The following is a 21,933-nucleotide window of genomic DNA, read 5'->3' as shown; positions in this document are numbered from 1 at the left end:
CTCTCGCTGGAGGCAAGAACACAGCTGGACAGACGAAACCTCCTTTGGACAGTAAGAAGGTCCAAGCCATAATAAGTAAGAAGTTTTGGACATTTTCTTTGCTGAAACTGTGCATAGCTGTTGGGATAATATATGTTTGGGGTATTATCTTATTTTCAAGGGGAATTTTGCATAGACATCAACCAAACAAAATAGTCATGAAATACATTTGACATTCAGTCTAAATAGCAATTCTGCTGGAATATATGATTCACAAAAGACCATATCTCCATTGACTATGCATCAAAAAAAAAAAAAAATAAAATAAAAAATAATAATAATAAAAAATAGTCACACACAAAAAATCAGTAATTCAGGACAGACTGAGCAGTTCAGCTACCCAAAGGAGAATCCACATAATTTTCAGTTAATGTATATATCACAAATTTTAGTTGTTATCAGGTAGAGAGAGCAGGATAAGGATTTCATCAATATTTTGAAAAGTAATGTCTTAAAAGTTTTTTCTTCTTTTTTTTTGGGGGGGGGTTCTTCTAAAAGATCTGAATGTCCAAAACATGATCAGCCAAACGTAAATGCGATGTGCTTTTAACATTTGTAAAAAATCTGGGCCATAGGCTTTTCTTTTTAATGAACTTGGCATTGCTTTTTGATAAAACTTATTTTCAAGCCAGCGCTAACTTGCATTTTGATATAATTTCTTTCACACCTGCACAAGTGGGGAAACTTAAAGTAATAGTGATATATTGCTTATAGTAATGAGCACTGGGAAAGCAACAAGCTGCTTTCGCTCAGCGACGCACGGGGAATCAATGACGTGGGGTGATGGGTGAAAGGGGGTGGGCTGAGGTCTGCGTTCCTCGATAAATTTTTTGTTTCGCTAATTGACCGAGAACGTAGCACATACAGAGCACAGAACCATGTCTATGCAATGCCATGCGATGGTACAGTACAGCGAGCACACTACACACGCAGGTGGACGAGCGAAATGTATATCTCACGACAAGTGCGCTGGTTGCTTCTACGGATCACTAATCACAGCCAAGGACCCAACTCTCGCTTTGTTATCAACGCGGACGTATAGATCTCAGCAATTTATGTGGAGTATTTTGGCTTAACAACGCAGACTGTGGAGGAACTGAAGGAATTTGCAGATTTTTGCACACGAACCGCTAATCCTACACCCTGCGTTCTCTGGCAAAAGCCCACTAACAGGTTGTCTTGGACTGTGTCTGACTTTAAAAATCCTTCAAGGCCTTACAATGTCTCCCTGATGCCTTTTTCTATTATTGTTTGCACATACTATTAACTTATTTATTTTATATCATTGAATTTGTAGCTTTATCACAATTACTATTAATTTTTTATTTTATTTATTTTTTTCTTTTACAGGCCATGTGATGTCCAATTTTGGGAGGTCTGTTGTAGACATTCGCACAGTGATGCGAAACAAAGTGAGGAATGAGGTGAAGCTCGCTAAAAAGAGGTCTGCTGCACTAGAGGCCCAAAAAACAGACCCTGGCAGGTCAGCATAGCTCAATTTTTCCCGAATGGATCATCAAGTAAAGGATCACAAGCAAGGAACATGCTCTTCATGCTTCGCAATTTTCAAGAGCATGAGGTGTCGCAAGCAATCTGTTTAAAAGATCTATATGTGTTGTATGGATGCAAAACGAGAATATATCTGTTCAGCAGATATGACACTAAAAAGGAGACTACAGTCGTTGATGTGGACGATGACTCCAATTCAAGCGATCTACCTGATCCAGGATTGACAGATATTATGTCTGAAACAACTGCTGTCATGAAAAGTCCATCTACACCTTTCCAGCAACCCTCCACTTTTGGCCAGCCATTACCATCCACTTCCGGCCATCCACTACCGTCCACTTCTGGCCATCCATTACTGTCCATGTCCGGCCATCCACTTTCCAGCTACCATCAGTTGTTACCACAGTTGTATCAGGATTTGTAAATGCTGAAACGCCTACGGTATCAATCAGAACATCAACTCTGCATTCATTTACTTATTTTATGTTAAATGAAGCACAAAGCCTTTTAGACATGAATCCACTATAATATATGTTATCAATTCATGAGCAGCCTTTTTTATATGTCCCAAGAAGAAAAAATCATTCTATATTTTATCTTTTATTGAAAACATTTTTTTTTCAATCAATAAAAAGAATAATATTTTCCGTCAATCATAACAATATAAACATTTTTTTTTTTTAGACTTAGCTACATGTATTCTGAACAATGTTTTTTGACAGGGGGCTCAGCCATTTCTTACTTGTCTATTTAGGCAAGTGAACCATGAGTTTGGTTGATCTTTCGCCAGAATCACATGTCTTACTAAGTTGCATTGACAAAGAGTCAACATTTTTGCTGAAATTTTCACTTGCCCTTTAATAGACTATTGTAATGAATGTAAACTTTCCCGCCACTAATTTTGCTTGCCCCAAAGAGCAGGCTAGTGGATTAGCAAACCCTGAAAGTTTGTTGTGTAGTAAGTGGATTTCTTTTGTTTTTCTTTTGTGTAACAGAAAAGAGATAATCATTCTTGTTATCTTTTCATGTTTGTTTATCTTTACAGACCCATATATATCTGACTCCCACAGTGACCATAGCCAAATCACTGTTGCAGAATTGCAACAGCAGCGATTATCGCAAATATACGTGTGATTTAATGCTTGGAATGTTTGGGAGGAAGACACTTGTGAACTCCTCTCTCACCGGAGGCAAGAACACAGCTGGACAGGCGAAACCTCCTTTGGACAGTAAGAAGGTCCAAGCCATAATAAGTAAGAAGTTTTGGACATTTTCTTTGCTGAAACTGTGCATAGCTGTTGGGATAATATATGTTTGGGGTATTATCTTATTTTCAAGGGGAATTTTGCATAGACATCAACCAAACAAAATAGTCATGAAATACATTTGACATTCAGTCTAAATAGCAATTCTGCTGGAATATATGATTCACAAAAGACCATATCTCCATTGACTATGCATCAAAAAAAATAAAAAATAAAATAAAAAATAATAATAATAAAAAATACACACACAAAAAAAATCAGTAATTCAGGACAGACTGAGCAGTTCAGCTATCCAAAGGAGAATCCACATAATTTTCAGTTAATGTATATATCACAAGTTTTAGTTGTTATCAGGTAGAGAGAGCAGGATAAGGATTTCATCGATATTTTGAAAAGTAATGTCTTAAAAGTTTTTTATTTTTTTTTTGGGGGGGGTTCTTCTAAAAGATCTGAATGTCCAAAACATGATCAGCCAAACGTAAATGTGATGTGCTCTTAACATTTGTAAAAAATCTGGGCCATAGGCTTTTCTTTTTAATGAACTTGGCATTGCTTTTTGATAAAACTTATTTTCAAGCCAGCGCTAACTTGCATTTTGATATAATTTCTTTCACACCTGCACAAGTGGGGAAACTTAAAGTAATAGTGATATATTGCTTATAGTAATGAGCACTGGGAAAGCAACAAGCTGCTTTCGCTCAGCGACGCACGGGGAATCAATGACGTGGGGTGATGGGTGAAAGGGGGTGGGCTGAGGTCTGCGTTCCTCGATAAATTTTTTGTTTCGCTAATTGACCAAGAACGTAGCACATACAGAGCACAGAACCATGTCTATGCAATGCCATGCGATGGTACAGTACAGCGAGCACACTACACACGCAGGTGGACGAGCGAAATGTATATCTCACGACAAGTGCGCTGGTTGCTTCTACGGATCACTAATCACAGCCAAGGACCCAACTCTCGCTTTGTTATCAACGCGGACGTATAGATCTCGGCAATTTATGTGGAGTATTTTGGCTCAACAACGCAGACTGTGGAGGAACTGAAGGAATTTGCGGATTTTTGCACACGAACCGCTAATCCTACACCCAGTTTTCTTTTGCAAAAGCCCACTAACAGGTTGTCTTGGACTGTGTCCGACTTTAAAAATCCTTCAAGGCCTTACAATGTCTTCCTGATGCCTTTTTCTATTATTGTTTGCACGTACTATTAACTTATTTATTTTATATCATTGAATTTGTAGCTTTATAACAGTTACTATTAATTTTTAATTTTTTTCTTTTCTTTTACAGGCCTTGTGATGTCCAAGTTTGGGAGGTCTGTTGTAGACGTTCGCACAGTGATGCGAAACAAAGTGAGTAATGAGGTGAAGCTCGCTAAAAAGAGGTCTGCTGCACTAGAGGCCCAAAAAACAGACCCTGGCAAGGAATCGGGCTCGGAGGAATCGGACCCAAAGAAATCGGACCCCAAGGAATTGGACCACAAAGGAATTGGACCACAAATAATTGGACCACAAGGAATCGGACCCTAACGTACTAGACACCGATGAATCAGACCTTGAAGAACCGGAGCTCAAGGGAGACGAATAAAACAAGATTCTTTACAAATGAGGATTTTTTTCATAGTAAAAGGGTTCTTACATGAATAAAAATGTAATACAGTCAACTCCGCGTAAGTCAAAGTCACATATGCTGAATAATCGCCAAAGTCAATGAAAATAACAAGTCCCAATTTATCTCCACAGACTTACGTGTGTTATTCCTCTGCATAAGTCGATCTTCACTAGTCAAATTTTGCCTAAGTCGATCAAATTACCAGATCTGTTTCAAGGAAAACACATAAAATTCACACCGCCTAAGTCGAAGAAGGCTGCAAAGTGAATCATTCACAGAAGTACTGCAGTACTTTTTCACAAGGGTTATCTAAAATATCTAAAAATTTCAAAAATTATGTAAATTAGCCAAGTAACATCTAAGTTCTACCCATTCTTAGCTCATGTCTTGAAATTGTTCCCATTGCCAGTGATCTAAATAGATTCTGAAGGTGCAAATAAACTACCTTTTATTTATTAGTTTCTGAGTCACAGGGGGTGGCTCGTCTTCCCACAGGCTCATAATTGCCTTACTTTACCCTTTAGTTCTCATCTATGCCAATTAACTTGCCTCTTCAGCAGCAAATTAAATACACAGCTAAGCACATTATGTCAAAAAAGCGAGTCCGGCACATCGTCTTAGATGGATGGACATAGACATGTAGAGAAAACACATCACAACTGAAAAACAAGGATGAAAAATCATGCAACCTGAAAACATAAGTCAACAAATTAAACATGTGCAAAAACTTTGTGACAATCTGAAAGAAAAGAGAATCTCCTAAAAAAAACTGTGAAAGCTCAGTATCATCGTTTGAATAGGAGTGAAGAGCAGAAAGGTTATGAAGATGAGAAGGCAAAGTTAAAAGCTCAGTGGGCAGATCTTGAACGAGAACATGATGAAATTTGGTGTGAACGTGAATGGGGGATAGATAAACAAGGACTTTTGAAGATGGATGCTTCACTTCTGATATTCATGTTGTGTGTTATGAACTCATATCTTGAGGTGATGGCTCATAGCATGTGTCAGATATTATGCGATTAGTACTGAAAAATCAGAGCATTTACAAGCATTAGGAACAGCTTGGAGACGATCCTGGAGACAAAGGAGAAATGCAAACTTTCATGGACAGGACAATATGGCAAATCAGGAGATGGATAGTAAGACCTTTTCTGAATAGTACTGGCCACCTGTACCGATTGTCTCGCAGGCTCAAGTCTTTGTGTTTTGGAAGCATTGATCTAACCTTAGATCTAATTAACAAATGTCACCAGAAGACAAGCAGACACTACCAGGGCAGTCTGAGCAAGATGCTGGGAAAAAAGGGGGACAACTATTTTGATGTCCTATGGAGGTATCAAGGGAGAGTTCGCGAGGCCAACGCTCCATTCTGCACCAATAGTGACAAGCTAGTAGATATAGGCATAATGCTTTTTTCAGATCTGCCAAGCTCGAGCAGGGAATGTCATCTTCTGTATTTCACAGAAAAGTGGAATGAGTGGGTCGATCTGCCAGCCACATTTATGCTTGAGTCTACACTAAAACTGAAGATGGAACCAATAGATTCAGAAGAAAAGACGAAGGAGCCAAACATGACTAAGAAGAGAAATCTCTTGGAGAAGATAAGGGAAGCCAGCAGGAAGAGACCTCGCACCCAGAAAATGCAGTGGTCAAGCTAAACATAGGATGGAAAGACTACGATGTAAAAATCAGATCTTATCATCAAAGAAAATCTGCACAAGGTGGAGTAGATGCCGTCAAAATACAAAAAAATGCTACCTATGATGACATCATGCAGGTCAGCATAGCTCAATTTTTCCTGAATGGATCATCAAGTAAAGGATCACAAGCAAGGAACATGCTCTTCACGCTTCGCAATTTTCAAGAGCATGAGGTGTCGCAAGCAATCTGTTTAAAAGATCTACATGTGTTGTATGGATGCAAAACGAGAATATATCTGTTCAGCAGATATGATGACACTATACAGTTGTTGATGTGGACGATGACTCCGATTCAAGCGATCTACCTGAATTGACAGATATTATGTTTGAAACAACTGCTGTCATGAAAAGTCCATCCACACCTTTCCAGCAACCGTCCACTTTTGGCCATCCACTACCATCCACTTCCGGCCATCCACTACCGTCCACTTCCAGCCATCCATAGCCGCCCACTTCTGGCCATCCATTACTGTCCATGTCCAGCCATCCACTTTCGTCCACTTCCCAGCTACCATCAGTTGATACCACAGTTGTATCAGGATTTGTACATGCTGAAACGCCTACGGTATCAATCAGAACATCAACTCTGCATTCATTTTCTTATTTTATGTTAAATGAAGCACAAAGCCTTTAAGACATGAATCCACTATAATATATGTTATCAATTCATGAGCGGCCTTTTTTATATGTCCCAAGAAGAAAAAATCATTCTATATTTTATCTTTATTGAAAATTTTTTTTTTCAATCAATAAAAAGAATATTTTCCGTCAATCATAACAATATAAACATTTTTTTTTTTTTAGATTTAGCTACATGTATTCTGAACAATGTTTTTTGACAGGGGGCTCAGCCATTTCTTACTTGTCTGTTTAGGCAAGTGAACCATGAATTTGGTTGATCTTTCACCAGAATCACATGTCTTACTAAGTTGCATTAACAAAGAGTCAACATTTTTGCTGAAATTTTCACTTGCCCTTTTAGACAATTGTAATGAATGTAAACTTTCCCGCCACTGATTTTGCTTGCCCCAAAGAGCAGGCTAGTGGATTTGCAAAACCCTGAAAGTTTGTTGTGTAGTAAGTGGATTTCTATTTTTCTTTTTTTTCTTTTGTGTAACAGAAAAGAGATAATCATTCTTGTTATCTTTTCATGTTTGTTTATCTTTACAGACCCATATATATCTGACTCCCACAGTGACCATAGCCAAATCACTGTTGCAGTATTGCAACAGCAGCGATTATCGCAAATATACGTGTGATTTAATGCTTGGAATGTTTGGGAGGAAGACACTTGTGACCTCCTCTCTCACCGGAGGCAAGAACACAGCTGGACAGGCGAAACCTCCTTTGGACAGTGAGAAGGTCCAAGCCATAATAAGTAAGAAGTTTTGGACATTTTCTTTGCTGAAACTGTGCATAGCTGTTGGGATAATATATGTTTGGGGTATTATCTTATTTTCAAGGGGAAATTTGCATAGACATCAACCAAACAAAATAGTCATGAAATACATTTGACAGTCAGTCTTAATATCAATTCTGCTGGAATATAGGATTCACAAAAGACCATATCTCCATTAACTATGCATCAAAAATAAAATAAAAATAAAATAAAAAATAATAAAAAATACACACACAAAAAAAATCAGTAATTCAGGACAGACTGAGCAGTTCAGCTATCCAAAGGAGAATCCACATAATTTTCAGTTAGGCCTATATATCACAAGTTTTAGTTGTTATCAGGTAGAGAGAGCAGGATAAGGATTTCATCAATATTTTGAAAAGTAATGTCTTAAAAGTTTTTTCATTTTTTTTTGGGGGGGGGGGGGTTCTTCTAAAAGATCTGAATGTCCAAAACATGATCAGCCAAACGTAAATGTGATGTACTCTTAACATTTGTAAAAAATCTGGGCCATAGGCTTTTCTTTTTAATGAACTTTGCATTGCTTTTTGATAAAACTTATTTTCCAGCCAGCGCTAACTTGCATTTTGATATAATTTCTTTCACACCTGCACAAGTGGGGAAACTTAAAGTAATAGTGATATACTGCTTATAGTAATGAGCACTGGGAAAGCAACAAGCTGCTTTCGCTCAGCGACGCACGGGGAATCAATGACGTGGGGTGAAAGGGGTGGGCTGAGGTCTGCGTTCCTCGATAAATTTTTTGTTTCGCTAATTGACCGAGAACGTAGCACATACAGAGCACAGAACCATGTCTATGCAATGCCATGCGATGGTACAGTACAGCGAACACACTACACACGCAGGTGGACGAGCGAAATGTATATCTCACGACAAGTGCGCTGGTTGCTTCTACGGATCACTAATCACAGCCAAGGACCCAACTCTCGCTTTGTTATCAACGCGGACGTATAGATCTTGGCAATTTATGTGGAGTATTTTGGCTCAACAACGCAGACTGTGGAGGAACTGAAGGAATTTGCGGATTTTTGCACACGAACCGCTAATCCTACACCCTGCGTTCTCTGGCAAAAGCCCACTAACAGGTTGTCTTGGACTGTGTCCGACTTTAAAAATCCTTCAAGGCCTTACAATGTCTTCCTGATGGCTTTTTCTATTATTGTTTGCACATACTATTAACTTATTTATTTTATATCATTGAATTTGTAGCTTTATCACAATTACTATTAAGTTTTAATTTTATTTATTTTTCCTTTTACAGGCCATGTGATGTCCAAGTTTGGGAGGTCTGTTGTAGACGTTCGCACAGTGATGCGAAACAAAGTGAGTAATGAGGTGAAGCTCGCTAAAAAGAGGTCTGCTGCACTAGAGGCCCAAAAAACAGACCCTGGCAAGGAATCGGGCTCGAAGGAATCGGACCACTAGGAATTGGACCACAAATAATTGGACCACAAGGAATCGGATTCTAACGTACTAGACACCAATGAATCAGACCTCGACGAACTGGAGCTCAAGGGAGACGAATAAAACGAGATTCTTTACAAATGAGGATTTTTTCATAGTAAAAGGGTTCTTACATGAATAAAAATGTAATACAGTCAACTCCACGTAAGTCGAAGTCACATATGTTGAATAATCGCCAAAGTCAATGAAAATAACAAGTTCCAATTTATCTCCACAGACTTACGTGTGTTATTCCTCTGCATAAGTCGATCTTCATAGTCAAATTTTGCCTAAGTCGATCAAATTACCAGATCTGTTTCAAGGAAAACACATAAAATTCACACCCCCTAAGTCGAAGAAGGCTGCTAAGTGAATCATTCACAGTAGTACTGCAGTACAAGTGCTGCAGTACTACTGCAGTACTTTTTCACAAGGGTTATCTAAAATATCTAAAAATTTCAAAAATTATGTAAATTAGCCAAGTAACATCTTACATGTAGTTCTACCCATTCTTAGCTCATGTCTTGAAATTGTTCCCATTGCCAGTGATCTAAATAGATTCTGAAGGTGCAAATAAACTACCTTTTATTTATTACAGTTTCTGAGTCACAGGGGGTGGCTCGTCTTCCCACAGGCTCATAATTGCCTTACTTTACCCTTTAGTTCTCATCTATGCCAATAAACTTGCCTCTTCAGCAACAAATTAAATACACAGCTAAGCACATTATGTCAAAAAAGCGAGTCCGGTACATCGTCTTAGATGGATGGACATAGACATGTAGAGAAAACACATCACAACTGAAAAACAAGGATGAAAAATCATGCAACCTGAAAACATAAGTCAACAAATTAAACATGTGCAAAAACTTTGTGACAATCTGAAAGAAAAGAGAATCTCCTTAAAAAAAACTGCGAAAGCTCAGTATCATCGTTTGAAAAGGAGTGAAGAGCAGAAAGGTTATGAAGATGAGAAGGCAAAGTTAAAAGCTCAGTGGGCAGATCTTGAACGAGAACATGATGAAATTTGGTGTGAACGTGAATGGGGGATAGATAAACAAGGACTTTTGAAGATGGATGCTTCACTTCTGATATTCATGTTGTGTGTTATGAACTCATATCTCGAGGTGATGACTCAAAGCATGTGTCAGATATTATCCGATTAGTACTGAAAAATCAGAGCATTTACAAGCATTTGGAACAGCTTGGAACATATCTTGAGGTGATGGCTCAAAGCATGTGTCAGATATTATGCGATTAGTACTGAAAAATCAGAGCATTTACAAGCATTTGGAACAGCTTGGAGACCATCCTGGAGACAAAGGAGAAATGCAAACTTTCATGGACAGGAAAATATGGCAAACCAGGAGATGGATAGTAAGACCTTTTCTGAATAGTACTGGCCACCTGTACCGATTGTCTCGCAGGCTCAAGTCTTCGTGTTTTGGAAGCATTGATCTAACCTTAGATCTAATTAACAAATGTCACCAGAAGACGAGCAGACACTACCAGGGCAGTCTGAGCAAGATGCTGGGAAAAAAAGGGGACAACTATTTTGATGTCCTATGGAGGTATCAAGGGAGAGCTCGCAAGGCCAACACTCCACTCGGCACCAATCGTGACAAGCTATTAGATATAACGCTTTTTCAGATCTGCCAAGCTTGGGCAGGGAGTGTCATCTTCTGTATTTCACAGAAAAGTGGAATGAGTGGGTCAATCTGCCAGCCACATTTATGCTTGAGTCTACACTATAAGTGTAGTGTGAGGAAGAAAAATCATACAGCCTGCAAACCGAAGTCAACATATCAACACATGTGCAAAAACTTGGTGACAATCTGAAAGAAAAAAGAGAATCTCCTAAAAAAACCCTGAGAAAGCTCGGTATCATCGTTTGAAAAGGAGTGAAGAACAGAATGCAAAGTTAAACTCTCATTAAGCAGATCTTGAACAAGAACATGGTGAACTTTGCTGTGAACTTGATGGAGGATAAATAAATAACGACTTTTGAGGATGGACACTTCATTTCTAACAGTCCTGTTGTCTCAAGGTGTTGGCTCAAAGCTTGTTCCAGATATTATCCGAAAGTACTCCAATGAGTTGCAAGCTATGATTGTGGTAGGCTCCCAAGAGCAAGTTTACTACGAAATAATGGTTTTTGAACAAGCTACTTTGTCAAAGAAATCTGCAAAAATTGCAACAGAGTAAAATGATTTTCCAGTTATGCTTCAACTACATGTGGAAGGAATAGAAACAAATCACATCCCAAAATAGCAATGCTGGCTGGCACAGATATAGGTATAGTTGGAATAAGTGCTAAAAAGCCATTTGTGACTTTGAGGATTTCTTTTCTCACTCTCATGATTTTTTTTGGATGTTGCATCATTTCCTGACTTTTTTCAAGAATTAAATTTTCAATTCAATTCAATTCTTAACTGCACATCAATAGTACAAAAGTCAATTTTATTTAATGGTCCAATGCTTTGGAACAATCACCATTTCATTTTAAAATAGGAAGACTGAAAAACAATTCAAACATCTATATAAAAGACACCTCCTATTTACTTTACCAGATTGATTCAGAAATCACATAGTGAATGTTTCCTTTCTATCTTCTTTCTTTCCCTCCTTTATTTTGTATTATACATTGTTGTCATTTGAGTTATTTTATCTTTGTTTACTTGTACTATAAGGGATCACTTTTAATAAGCCATCATTTGTGTTTTTTATGATCCCCAGTATACTTAAATGTATTGAACATTGTATTGATTTGTAAATGTTGTTGATTTTTAAAGAGGAAATGAATTGAATAAGTTTCTTTGAGGTTCAAACAGAAAGTTCAGAGACTCAACTCTCAGAGTTGATCAGTGCAAAAGAGCAACTTCTATCAATTTCTGACAAAACATGTGAGCAGGAGCAGCAGAAGGGAGGCAAATGCACTTCTGTTAAAAATGGAAAAATACAAGACAGATGTATGGTCAATAAGGAGTCACAACGCTGCAAGAGCATTGGCAAAGAGAAGCATAGCCAAAAGAAATCAAACGTTTGGATTCTAGAAGTGAGTCTGTGAAAGACAATATGGCTAGTGTAATTGAACTTTCCTATGGTTAACATTTAATATTGAACTTTGATGAGTGTACAGGTGTTGCGCTGAATGAATAGGAAAAGGTGGACACATGGGAGACATACATGTATCTGCCATCAAGAGGGCAAGTGAGAGATTCATCCAAGACAAAAGGATTTCACCATCATTGAAAGTCACAATCGGGTTTAATTATTTTTCAATAAACAGTGATATGCACAACTCAGTGACATACAAATGGGACGGTCGATGATGTCCCTTACTATTTTTTTGTTTTTTGTTTGAATTATACAATATTTCATTTTTTGCAAGGACAAACTTGACTCAATCATATCCTTATGTTCAGGGAGGCATTAATCGTTGTTTCACTTGACGATGAGGAGAAAATGAGCATATTTTAAAATATAATACAAAAGAAATATTGAGTGGATGACAATCTCCTTATTTACATACCAAGCAGGATAAGCATAAAACTGTTTAGTGAAATCAAACAAAACTTAATAATGGCATAACTTCCTTACTTTACATCCTATTTTGATGAAATTTTCAGTGTTATGCTTGTTGGATTTTCCTCTGCCTATTTAAATCCACTTTTCGTAGGGGTTGAGGAGGAACTTCGATGTATGTTCAAACGTAGGAACCTAAACGCAGTCAGAATTACCAGACCCAACTTGGCTTCTGTTGCGGGTGAGAACAATGTCGCTACTGGACCAAGCTTGATGGTTTGGAACACAGCCACGAAAATCATGAAAAATAAAGAGAAGAGTGTCCATGTTGACTGCTGGTGGAGAAGGCACTCCTTTGGCCTTTTAAAAGCCAATGATAGATGAGAAGGTTTGTAGGTCTTAAAGAAGCTGGATAGTTTTGGAGATTCTCAAAAAATGCATTTGTCATCATTTCACTTCTTTTATGCATTACATGATTGTGTTTGCCCTAAAAAATAATATGACATGAAGTAAATGGACAGAAATTGTGTTCTGATGGTGAAATTAACCAATTTCATTTAAGTATCCCGGTAGAGTTTCTGTCTTCGGCTCGGCGGTTTGTTTTTGAAATCTTTCGTACCTCCCTCTACAATAGAAAGTCAAACATTTGTTTTGGTTTGTGTTGCCCAATGATGGCGTTCAGATGCCTATGTAAAGATAGTGCATGTTTAATGTTTGTTGTTACCGAGTCATTCTCGACTTTTACTCACTCCTTTACCCGTGAAGTGTTCATCTCAAACTTTTTTTGTTTGGTCCACATTGTTTGCAAAGATGCATGTTATTTTTCGTCAAGTGCATAGTTGCTGCAGCAATGCACGGTCGGCATCTACCGGTACGTGTAGCTGGCCCAGGCAGGCCGGCAAACGATCGAGCGCTAGGCCGCAACCAGCGCAACCAACACAAAGCACTATAATTTACAATTCACTCCGCACTTACGAATTTTCTTCCAGAGATATTTGGCAATATTTTTTTATTAATACATACAAAAACTTTGGTGGTAATTTCAAACTGATTTTGAGATCATTATATATGACTTCTGGTATTTATTTTTTAATGCATCAATGGATTGAGTCTTATTCTTAGGCCTATCCTAGCAATTGTGTAGCTCTTAAACCATGCAACCACCAAGTGATTCAGTACGTTGCTTTAACATTATAGGCTTGATGATATTGTATAACCTGTTGAATACTGAATTCCATAATTCCATAGGCTTCAAGCAGGAACCACCTGGTTCCAGTAAGCAATGGGTTAACCTATCAACTACTGATATCTCTACGTGCTGTAAGCTTTGGACCAAGACAACCTTGTTCCAGTAGATAATGAGTTAACCTGTGAAATACTTAATTCTGTCATTCCCATAGGATTTGTACAGGGACCATCTGCTTCCAGTAGGAAATGGGTTACAGCTGCCTGCTTTTACCGATCGCTGTAGCTTGAGTGTAGGAATCCATCCTCTTCCATCAGCACAAAATTTCTTTTCATCTGAAGTTTCTTGTTCCGATCGTCCAGCTAATCTCCATTTAACCTCTTGAACTGCACTTATGCAAATAAAATACAAATAAAACAAAAGAAATTACCATCTGAGATTGGCAAGATGTGAAGGGTAAAACTGTAAAAGGAAATATGTCAAAATTTTGTGCCTGTCTTGAAGCTGGAATTCTATCATAAAACAGTCTATTTGTCTTTTCAAAACGACTTTCCGGTATTTTCCATTATGATAAAATGTGAGGATTGGTATTGAAAAGCAGCTGGACAGAAATGTTTTAATCCCAGTGAGTGTGCACTGCCATATTGTACTGTTTGTGACCAACCAACGTAGAGGGCATCACTATTTTGCAGCAAAAATCATAACCGTGAAACAAAAACAAAAAATTAAAAACCAACCAAACAGAACAAAATGGCTTCACGTATGCACCGGCCCCATAAAGTCAGCAAGGAAAATTGAGAAATCCTGCTTTGTACTAGTATTTTCCTAACTCTACTTGGTTGAGCAAGGTATGGAAATAATAGTAACATGTGAATAATCTAGATTAGGAAATATAGGCCTAAACTTGTCTGATAATTCATAGTCTCTGGACTGGATAAATTTGCAGCTGTGACCATCTTCATAGGGCAGGCACCAGTGGACTGCCTGGTTCGACTTAAGACTTACTTTTTTCAATTCATATTCTCGTATACAAGTATCGAATGACTCGAGAGTAAGAAACCTTCGTTTTGACTATGATCTCACCCGTTTATTTCCTATTAGTCTAATGCCAATTTGTCCAATTACCAACTTGTCTAATTTCATTTGGTCTACCAATTACATGGTCTAATTGTCATTTCATCTATTGACCAGTTGGTCAAATTGTCATTTAGTCCATATACCATTCGGTCAAATTCGACTAAGTGCTAAATTGGCTAAATGTATAAAAACAAAATGGATACTAGACCAACTTTTTATGAGACAAAATGGTCATAGACAAACTGGTGATTAGACAAAGTGATGATTGGATTGAATGGTTATTGGACCAAATGGCCGTTATAGTGGGGTATGGTGTGTCATCCCGTAGGACTAGCGTGCCAAAATTGATTTTTTGGTTGTTTTGGCTTCAATAGGGTCCCCTTAGACCAAAAACGATGGGGGTCAAATTTTCAGACCCCTCCTTCCCTTTGTGGGGGGTCCTTTTTGGCGCCATATTGGTCTGTACAAAGCCCAATAGGATAATCCATTGTTTTCAACCTTATTTCTCACTTTTCTTCGCCAATTTTATTTTTAAGTTGTCTGAGGTGTACAAGAATGAATATTTGATGATGTTGTGAAGTCAATATTTTTTCACTTTTGCCATACGGGGGGCGGATTTTGCGAAAAATGCCCCCAAATTGTAAAATATTACCCCAAAAATGTAATTTTCCCACTTTTTGGCACTAGAATTAGAACAAAAAGATTACAAAATGAAGTGCATATGTCTTCTTGTACAGTCCAATAACAGAGGAATACATCACACGTAATTTATATGATTATTATTAATAAATTAATGTAAAAGTCACCCCCATTTCAGGATTTTATGCAGTGAAAACCTAACTACAACACTAGAGGGCGCCATAACTTATCATGATGATATTAGTGTGGTACGGTATATCATGACACACTTCCTGCAGGATTTTTGTGCCAAAATTGTTTTTTTTTTTTTTTATTCACTTGGGTCCAATCTATCACGAAATAATAGGGTTCCAATTTTCCCCACCCTCACCCACTGCCTGAGGGGGGGGGGGGGTCACCTATATCGAGACCCACTAAAATCAGGAGTATCAGTAATTTGCGCCCGGTTAAACAATGGATTATTTTATGGAATTTTATCATCCCTAGACAGCTAAAATGCCTATATCTGAAGGCTTCAAGTTGGACGAGCATCCTACCAACCATATCCCCTACTCCCCCCCCCCCCAACTGACTGGCATACAACTTTCACTATTCGGCCACTCGTTCTGGAGTACAATAACGATTAAAGTACTTCTATTCGAATTGTCAATTATGTACTTCTCGGCTAATTTCCAATTACTGATAGCCAGAAAAAACACATAAAATATAATTTTAGCCCCCCCCCCCCCACACACGCACATATGCACATATTCATTATTGAAATAACATGTGATGTTTAGAGAACTTCCGAACTTACATTGTTTTTCAACAGTTGTTAGTACTAATTGACCTCAGGAATAATATACTAAAAATCTACCAAAATCTGCATCAGGGAAAGTGGTTATTTTCAAGATAGTATCCAAGATGGCCACCATTCACTTAAAATTAATGAATACGACTCTCTCATTATCCACCCTACAATCCTAATTAGTTTCATACTCCATGGTCTAGGAGTTAAATAATTTGTTGACACAGGGTAGAGTGAATATAAGGACCCCAGAATACCTGGAAAATATAAGATGGCATCAAAAAAGCCTGCCGTGTGCTAAAAATCCGCAATTTGGTTTTGATTCAATGATTTTAAGGGTGAAGTAGTAAATTGGAAAAAAGTTACAAGGACAGTGAGTGGTCTGGTGGGTCCAAAAATCCATGATGGCTTCAAAAATTTTATTCTGAAATGGCTGCTAAAATTAGAGCAGACATAGCTGATTTCATATCGTCCATGGAAATGTGATTTCGATATTTAATTTTAAACCACTGGTTTGGGTTAAGTAATATATAAGGATAAGTTACAAGGACAGTCAGTGGTCTGGTATGTCCAAAAATCAAAGATGAATTCCAAAAAATGATCCTAAAATGGCTGCTGATACTTAAAGCGGACAAAGTTCATTTCATATCGGCCTGGGAGATAAGGTGTTTCATAAGGCTGTTCGTAAGTTAAGACGACTTTAAGAACGACTGGTGATCCTTTCTTTTGGTAAATGGTATACACCATAGGGGATGGTTTAGCGCGTAAGTCGTCTTATCTTACGAACAGCCTTATGAAACACCTTACACCTTTATGAAACGGTCCCCAGTTTGGTGTCTAAACCAATGGTTTCAAGGGTCAAATAAGACATTTGGTTAAGTAAATAAGGGCTGTCAGTGGTCTGCTATGTCAAAAAATGCGATATGGCCTCCAAAATGCAGGGTCTAAATTGACTGTGGTTCTTAAAAGTAGACATAGTTCATTAGAAATGCACATTGTGGATTTGATTTTGGTGTCTACACTAGAGTTTAAAGGATCAAGTATTGTTTCAAGTAGAAAGAACAGTCGGATGTCAAGTTTATAAAAAATCCAAGATTGCTTAAATGACTGCTATTACTTTAAAAGTGGATATACATGTAGAACATTAAACATACACCTGGGGATATTATTTTGGTGTCTACACTAGTATTTCAAGAGTTGAAATTAAAAATACATATTAAGGACTGGCTACAATGACTATGCAGTTATCCATTTTGCCTTGAAATCCAAGTGGGCTTTTAAAAAATGGGTTCCAAAATGACTACTGTTACTTAAAAGTGGAGACATTATTCAAACAATACCAACCTGCGAGAAATATTTTGGTGCCTACACTTATGGGATAAGTTATCATATTGATTCATGAGTTTGTAATAGCACCCACTTGATGAATTTTTTTAATCTACCATGGATTTTAGACGAAATGGAAAACTAAATATCCTTGTTATTTGTTGAATGTATTATCTAACCCTTTATACCACCATGTAGACAACCAAATTATTCCTCACATATTAATATTGTATAAACTGATCATTATTGAGTTTTAGGAATCATTTTAGATGCCATTTTGAAAACTTTCTTGGATTTTTAGGCAAAATGGACAAGTGCATATCTTTGTAACTAATCGAAAGTATTATTATAATCATGAAACGATTGAGTGGACACCAAAATCCTATGTCCTTGGTGAATTTTAAATGAACGATGTCCATTTTTAAGTAACAACATTCACTTTAGACTCAGATTTCTTCACGACATCTTGGATTTTCCGACATAGACCAATGACTGTCCTTGTTATGATATAGTAATATTAATAATATAGGTATATTTACCTAGGGAAGCCACTTCAGTTCTAAAAACTGTTCTCCCAGCGGGCCTTGCCATTATTATTACCCCTGCCTTAGATGGGCTGCCTAGGCGCTTTAGCATTCAAGGAATTCCTTCGCGCATTCAGGGAATTTCTACCGGGTACCCATTTACCTCACCTGGGTTGAGTGCATCACAATGTTGATAAATTTCTAGCAGAATGAAACTATGCCATGGCTGGGATTCGAACCCACGACCCTTTCAAAGTCAAAAGACCAATCCACTGGGCCACAACACTCGAACAGTTGTAACTAATTTTCTGACTTTAAAAATCATGGTTTAAACATGAAACCATAATCTTGATGGATATTACATGTCCACTTGTAAATAACAGTGGCTATTTCATACTCTATTGTTTAACATACTCGACCAACGCCACTCTCCTTGTAACTTATTCTAATGTATTATTAGACTCACTTTTCCATGGTAGTCACACACATTCATATTCCCGGATATTGAACAAACTATATCGGTTTTTCAAGCAGCAACAGCAATTTCAAACTCCATTTTTGGAAGCCATCTTGGATTTTTTAACATACCGGACCACCGACTGTCCCGGTATGTTGAGTCCAAGTTGGCCTCCAAAAGTTAAATGAATAAAGAATGGAAACGGTATATTCTTGTCCCAATTATGATCGTTGAAACCATGGTCTAGACACCGATTTCATCTATCTCAGGTATATAAAATGTGCTATGTCCATTTAAAGTATCAACAGCCATTTTAAACTCCATTTTTGGAAGCCATCTTGGATTTCTGGGTCCTTGTAACTTTTCCCGATATACTTCTTCACCCTTAAAAATCTTTGAATAGAAACCAAATTAAGGTCACTTAAGTAACAAAAAAAAATCCAGGATTTTTTTTTTATTTTAGCCCAAGGCAGCCATTTTGTCCCCCCCCCCCGTGGGGGGGGGGGGAATCAAAACAAATTAAAGAATCAAAAACAAATTAAATGCCAAAACAAATTAAATGCCAATACTATGAATCGGCATTGGAAATAATTGCTCTTAAAATGTGTCAGCTTTCAAATTTATTGATAAAATTTCAGTGCCTAGAATTTGATTTTTTTAGGGAAGTGCTTATCATAAGTTATGGCGCCCTCTAGTGTTGTAGTAAGGTTTTCACTGCATAAAATCCTGAAATGGGGATGATTTTTACATCAATTGACCAAAAATAATGATATACATTACATGTGATATATTCCTCTGTTGTTGGATTGTATAACAAGACATATTCATTTCATTTTATAATCCTTTTGTCCTGATTTTAGTGCCCAAAAAGGGAAAAATAATATTTTGGGGGCAATATTTTACAATTTTGGGGCATTTTTCGTAAAGTCCGCCCCCCTATGGTAAAAGTTAAAAAACATTGACATCACAACATCATCAAATATTCATTCTCATACACCTCAGCCAACTTTAATAATTAATTGGCAAAGAAAAGTGAGAAATAAGGTCGAAAACAATGGATTATCCTATTGGGCTTTGTACAGGCCAATATGGCGCCAAAAAGGACCCCCCACAAAGGGAAGGAGGGGTCTGAAAATTTGACCCCCATCGTTTTTGGTCTAAGGGGACCCTATTGAAGCCAAAACAACCAAAAAATCAATTTTGGCACGCTAGTCCTACGGGAGCTCTGTCAGTGACATACCGTACCACACTATTAGACGAAATGTTGATGGACGGAATGGCATTACACTAAATGAAGTTTGACCATGTGATGAGTGGACAAATTGGAAATACCAACTCACCTTGACGTAAAAGGTAGAATTCAACTTCCTTGACTCTGAAAAAGTTCTGAACCTCCTATACCAAAGCTTATGACATCTGGTACCCTGTAAACCAAACAATAGACCAGTTCGTAGTTACTTCATGGACTATTTTTGTCAAATGATGACCTTTCATTTCTTTCATTATGAATTTCATAGCAAGATATTACGTAAGCTTGCCTTACAGGGCAGGATGAAGAAATTGAATAGACCAGGTGACTAGAGTAGCACACAAATGAACACTTAATGAAGGTATTTGTTGCATTCCTACTTTGAATGCATATCATAGCATGTTGCACAATGTACTTGGCAAACTGTGAAATACCAGTCGTTAGTGGACGCATTGTCGTTTTTTGTGGATGTAAATGAATACCACTATTCAAAAGAATATATGAATAATCAAGACATAAAAGTTGGTGTTTACTGTAAACGCTGTTATTTTCGCGGGATTAATTTTTCGCGCTTGGCGGCTTCAAAACATATTCGCGGGTTTTTAAATTTGCGCTGCACACTCCATAGTCACAAAGTCACTTCCTTCTTGCCATCTTTGAATGGTTTTAATTAAAATTTCAGCAACGAAATTGTATTTTCTGATCATAATTTTAGCTCTAGGGCGGCATAATTCAGCATTGTTTTGATCTAATTATGAGCTTTTGTGACATTTAGCGCAACTTTTCTTTGCGGGGCGGACATTGGGAAAGGCAAAACGGAGGCGATGCTAGCTGCTGGCCTGGTACGGACGGCCGAGCACCGGGTAAGGATCGGGGGGATTACGGCTATTCAAAGTGCATGGGATCAATCAACAAACACGGGCGATCGACCCAACGTCTTCTCAAAAACTAAACAGATCTAAACACTCACCAATCAAACAGCAAAAGCAATTTATATTTCAACCAAAATCATAATTTAAATACCGATCTGCGACTGTTAAAAGAAATGATCGCATTGCTTTTTAGAAATTCTCGCGATGCACATGATATTGGAGCTCAAGCTTGCTTGCGTAAATGCCGCCCTCTTTAGATCAAATTATGCAATCTCTTTGCCATAACGATACACGCAATTGAACCGCGTTTCAAAACTTGCATTAAAATAGATGCTCATAAATTTGCATGTTTTTAAATTCGCGCTCGCCGATCTTGCCGCGAAATGCGCGAAAATTTCCACACCGCGAATATTTCCACTTTTACAGTATCTCATTAGATTTTACACCACCATGTCACATTAGTAAAAATTACCTTCCTCTGATCATGTGCAGAAAGGAACTACAAACTGGCTTACTATCACAACAATAAAGAGCTTTGCATTCATCAATCACATACAAATGAAAGGGTAACTACAGGATGAAAATTATATTATTTGAAATGATAAAGTAAAATCAGACAAAAACAACACTATGAATTTAATATACATGTAAATCGAAAGGAATAACACAATTACAATATTTTTCAATCTAATCCAATCCAGAAGTCATTTGATATACATTTTCCTTTCAGTTAATACAAAGCACTGCACATGCAATTATCCATGGATGGGATACTGAAACAACAATGCAACACCTCTGAATAATCAGCTTTAGTAGTCCATGCAATCCACTGTCCTCTTAGCAAAGTAGATGGGAATTAAATGCTTTCTTGAACTGGCCAACAGAGGAGGATACAAATTGCTGCTATTATTACCCAAGCATTAGCTGTGCTGCCCATATAGGCGCTGAAGCATTTGAGGAATTTCTTCCTGCTACCCATTCACCTCACCAGGGTTGAGTGCAGCACAATGTGGGTAAATTTATCGCTGAAGGAAAGCACGCCATGGCTGGGAAGTGAACCCACATCCCTCGGACTGAGAGTAAAGACCATGATTTACATTTACAGAGATACCCAGTAAGAATTTTATCGTATAAACAGAAGAAACATGTGCTAACTTCCTTGCGCCATGCCCATGATATGACCATTGCTTACCGAGTTTGAGGTGGAAGGCAAATTCTGTTCTTCTTCTGAGCGCCCGACTCTACATCTCTGCTTTCTTCAAGGCCTCCAGACACATCAACCAGTCTTAAGTGTTGCCTATA

General features: G+C 37.7%; 1 protein-coding gene across 2 annotated transcripts in view; it reads right to left on the bottom strand.

Annotated features, from left to right (window-relative positions):
- Positions 1-11,789: 11,789 nt before the first annotated feature.
- LOC121420212 (zinc finger protein 511-like) overlaps positions 11,790-21,933 on the bottom strand; it is a 30,689-nt gene continuing 20,545 nt past the window's right edge. Inside the window, exons 5-7 of one of the 2 annotated variants that reach the window (XM_041614769.1) lie at positions 21,824-21,928; positions 19,851-19,934; positions 11,790-14,091 (exon numbers count right to left, since the gene is read on the bottom strand). In XM_041614769.1, coding sequence (XP_041470703.1) covers positions 19,871-19,934; positions 21,824-21,928 — 169 coding nt within the window. In that variant the 3' untranslated portion in view covers positions 11,790-14,091; positions 19,851-19,870. The remainder of the gene's footprint in view (positions 14,092-19,850; positions 19,935-21,823; positions 21,929-21,933) is intronic. The other variant, XM_041614768.1, reaches the window with a different exon arrangement.

The sequence above is a fragment of the Lytechinus variegatus genome, chromosome 8 (assembly GCF_018143015.1).
Source record: "Lytechinus variegatus isolate NC3 chromosome 8, Lvar_3.0, whole genome shotgun sequence".
Classification (NCBI taxonomy): Eukaryota; Metazoa; Echinodermata; class Echinoidea; order Temnopleuroida; family Toxopneustidae; genus Lytechinus; species Lytechinus variegatus.
This window is presented reverse-complemented; position numbering and strand designations above follow the sequence as displayed.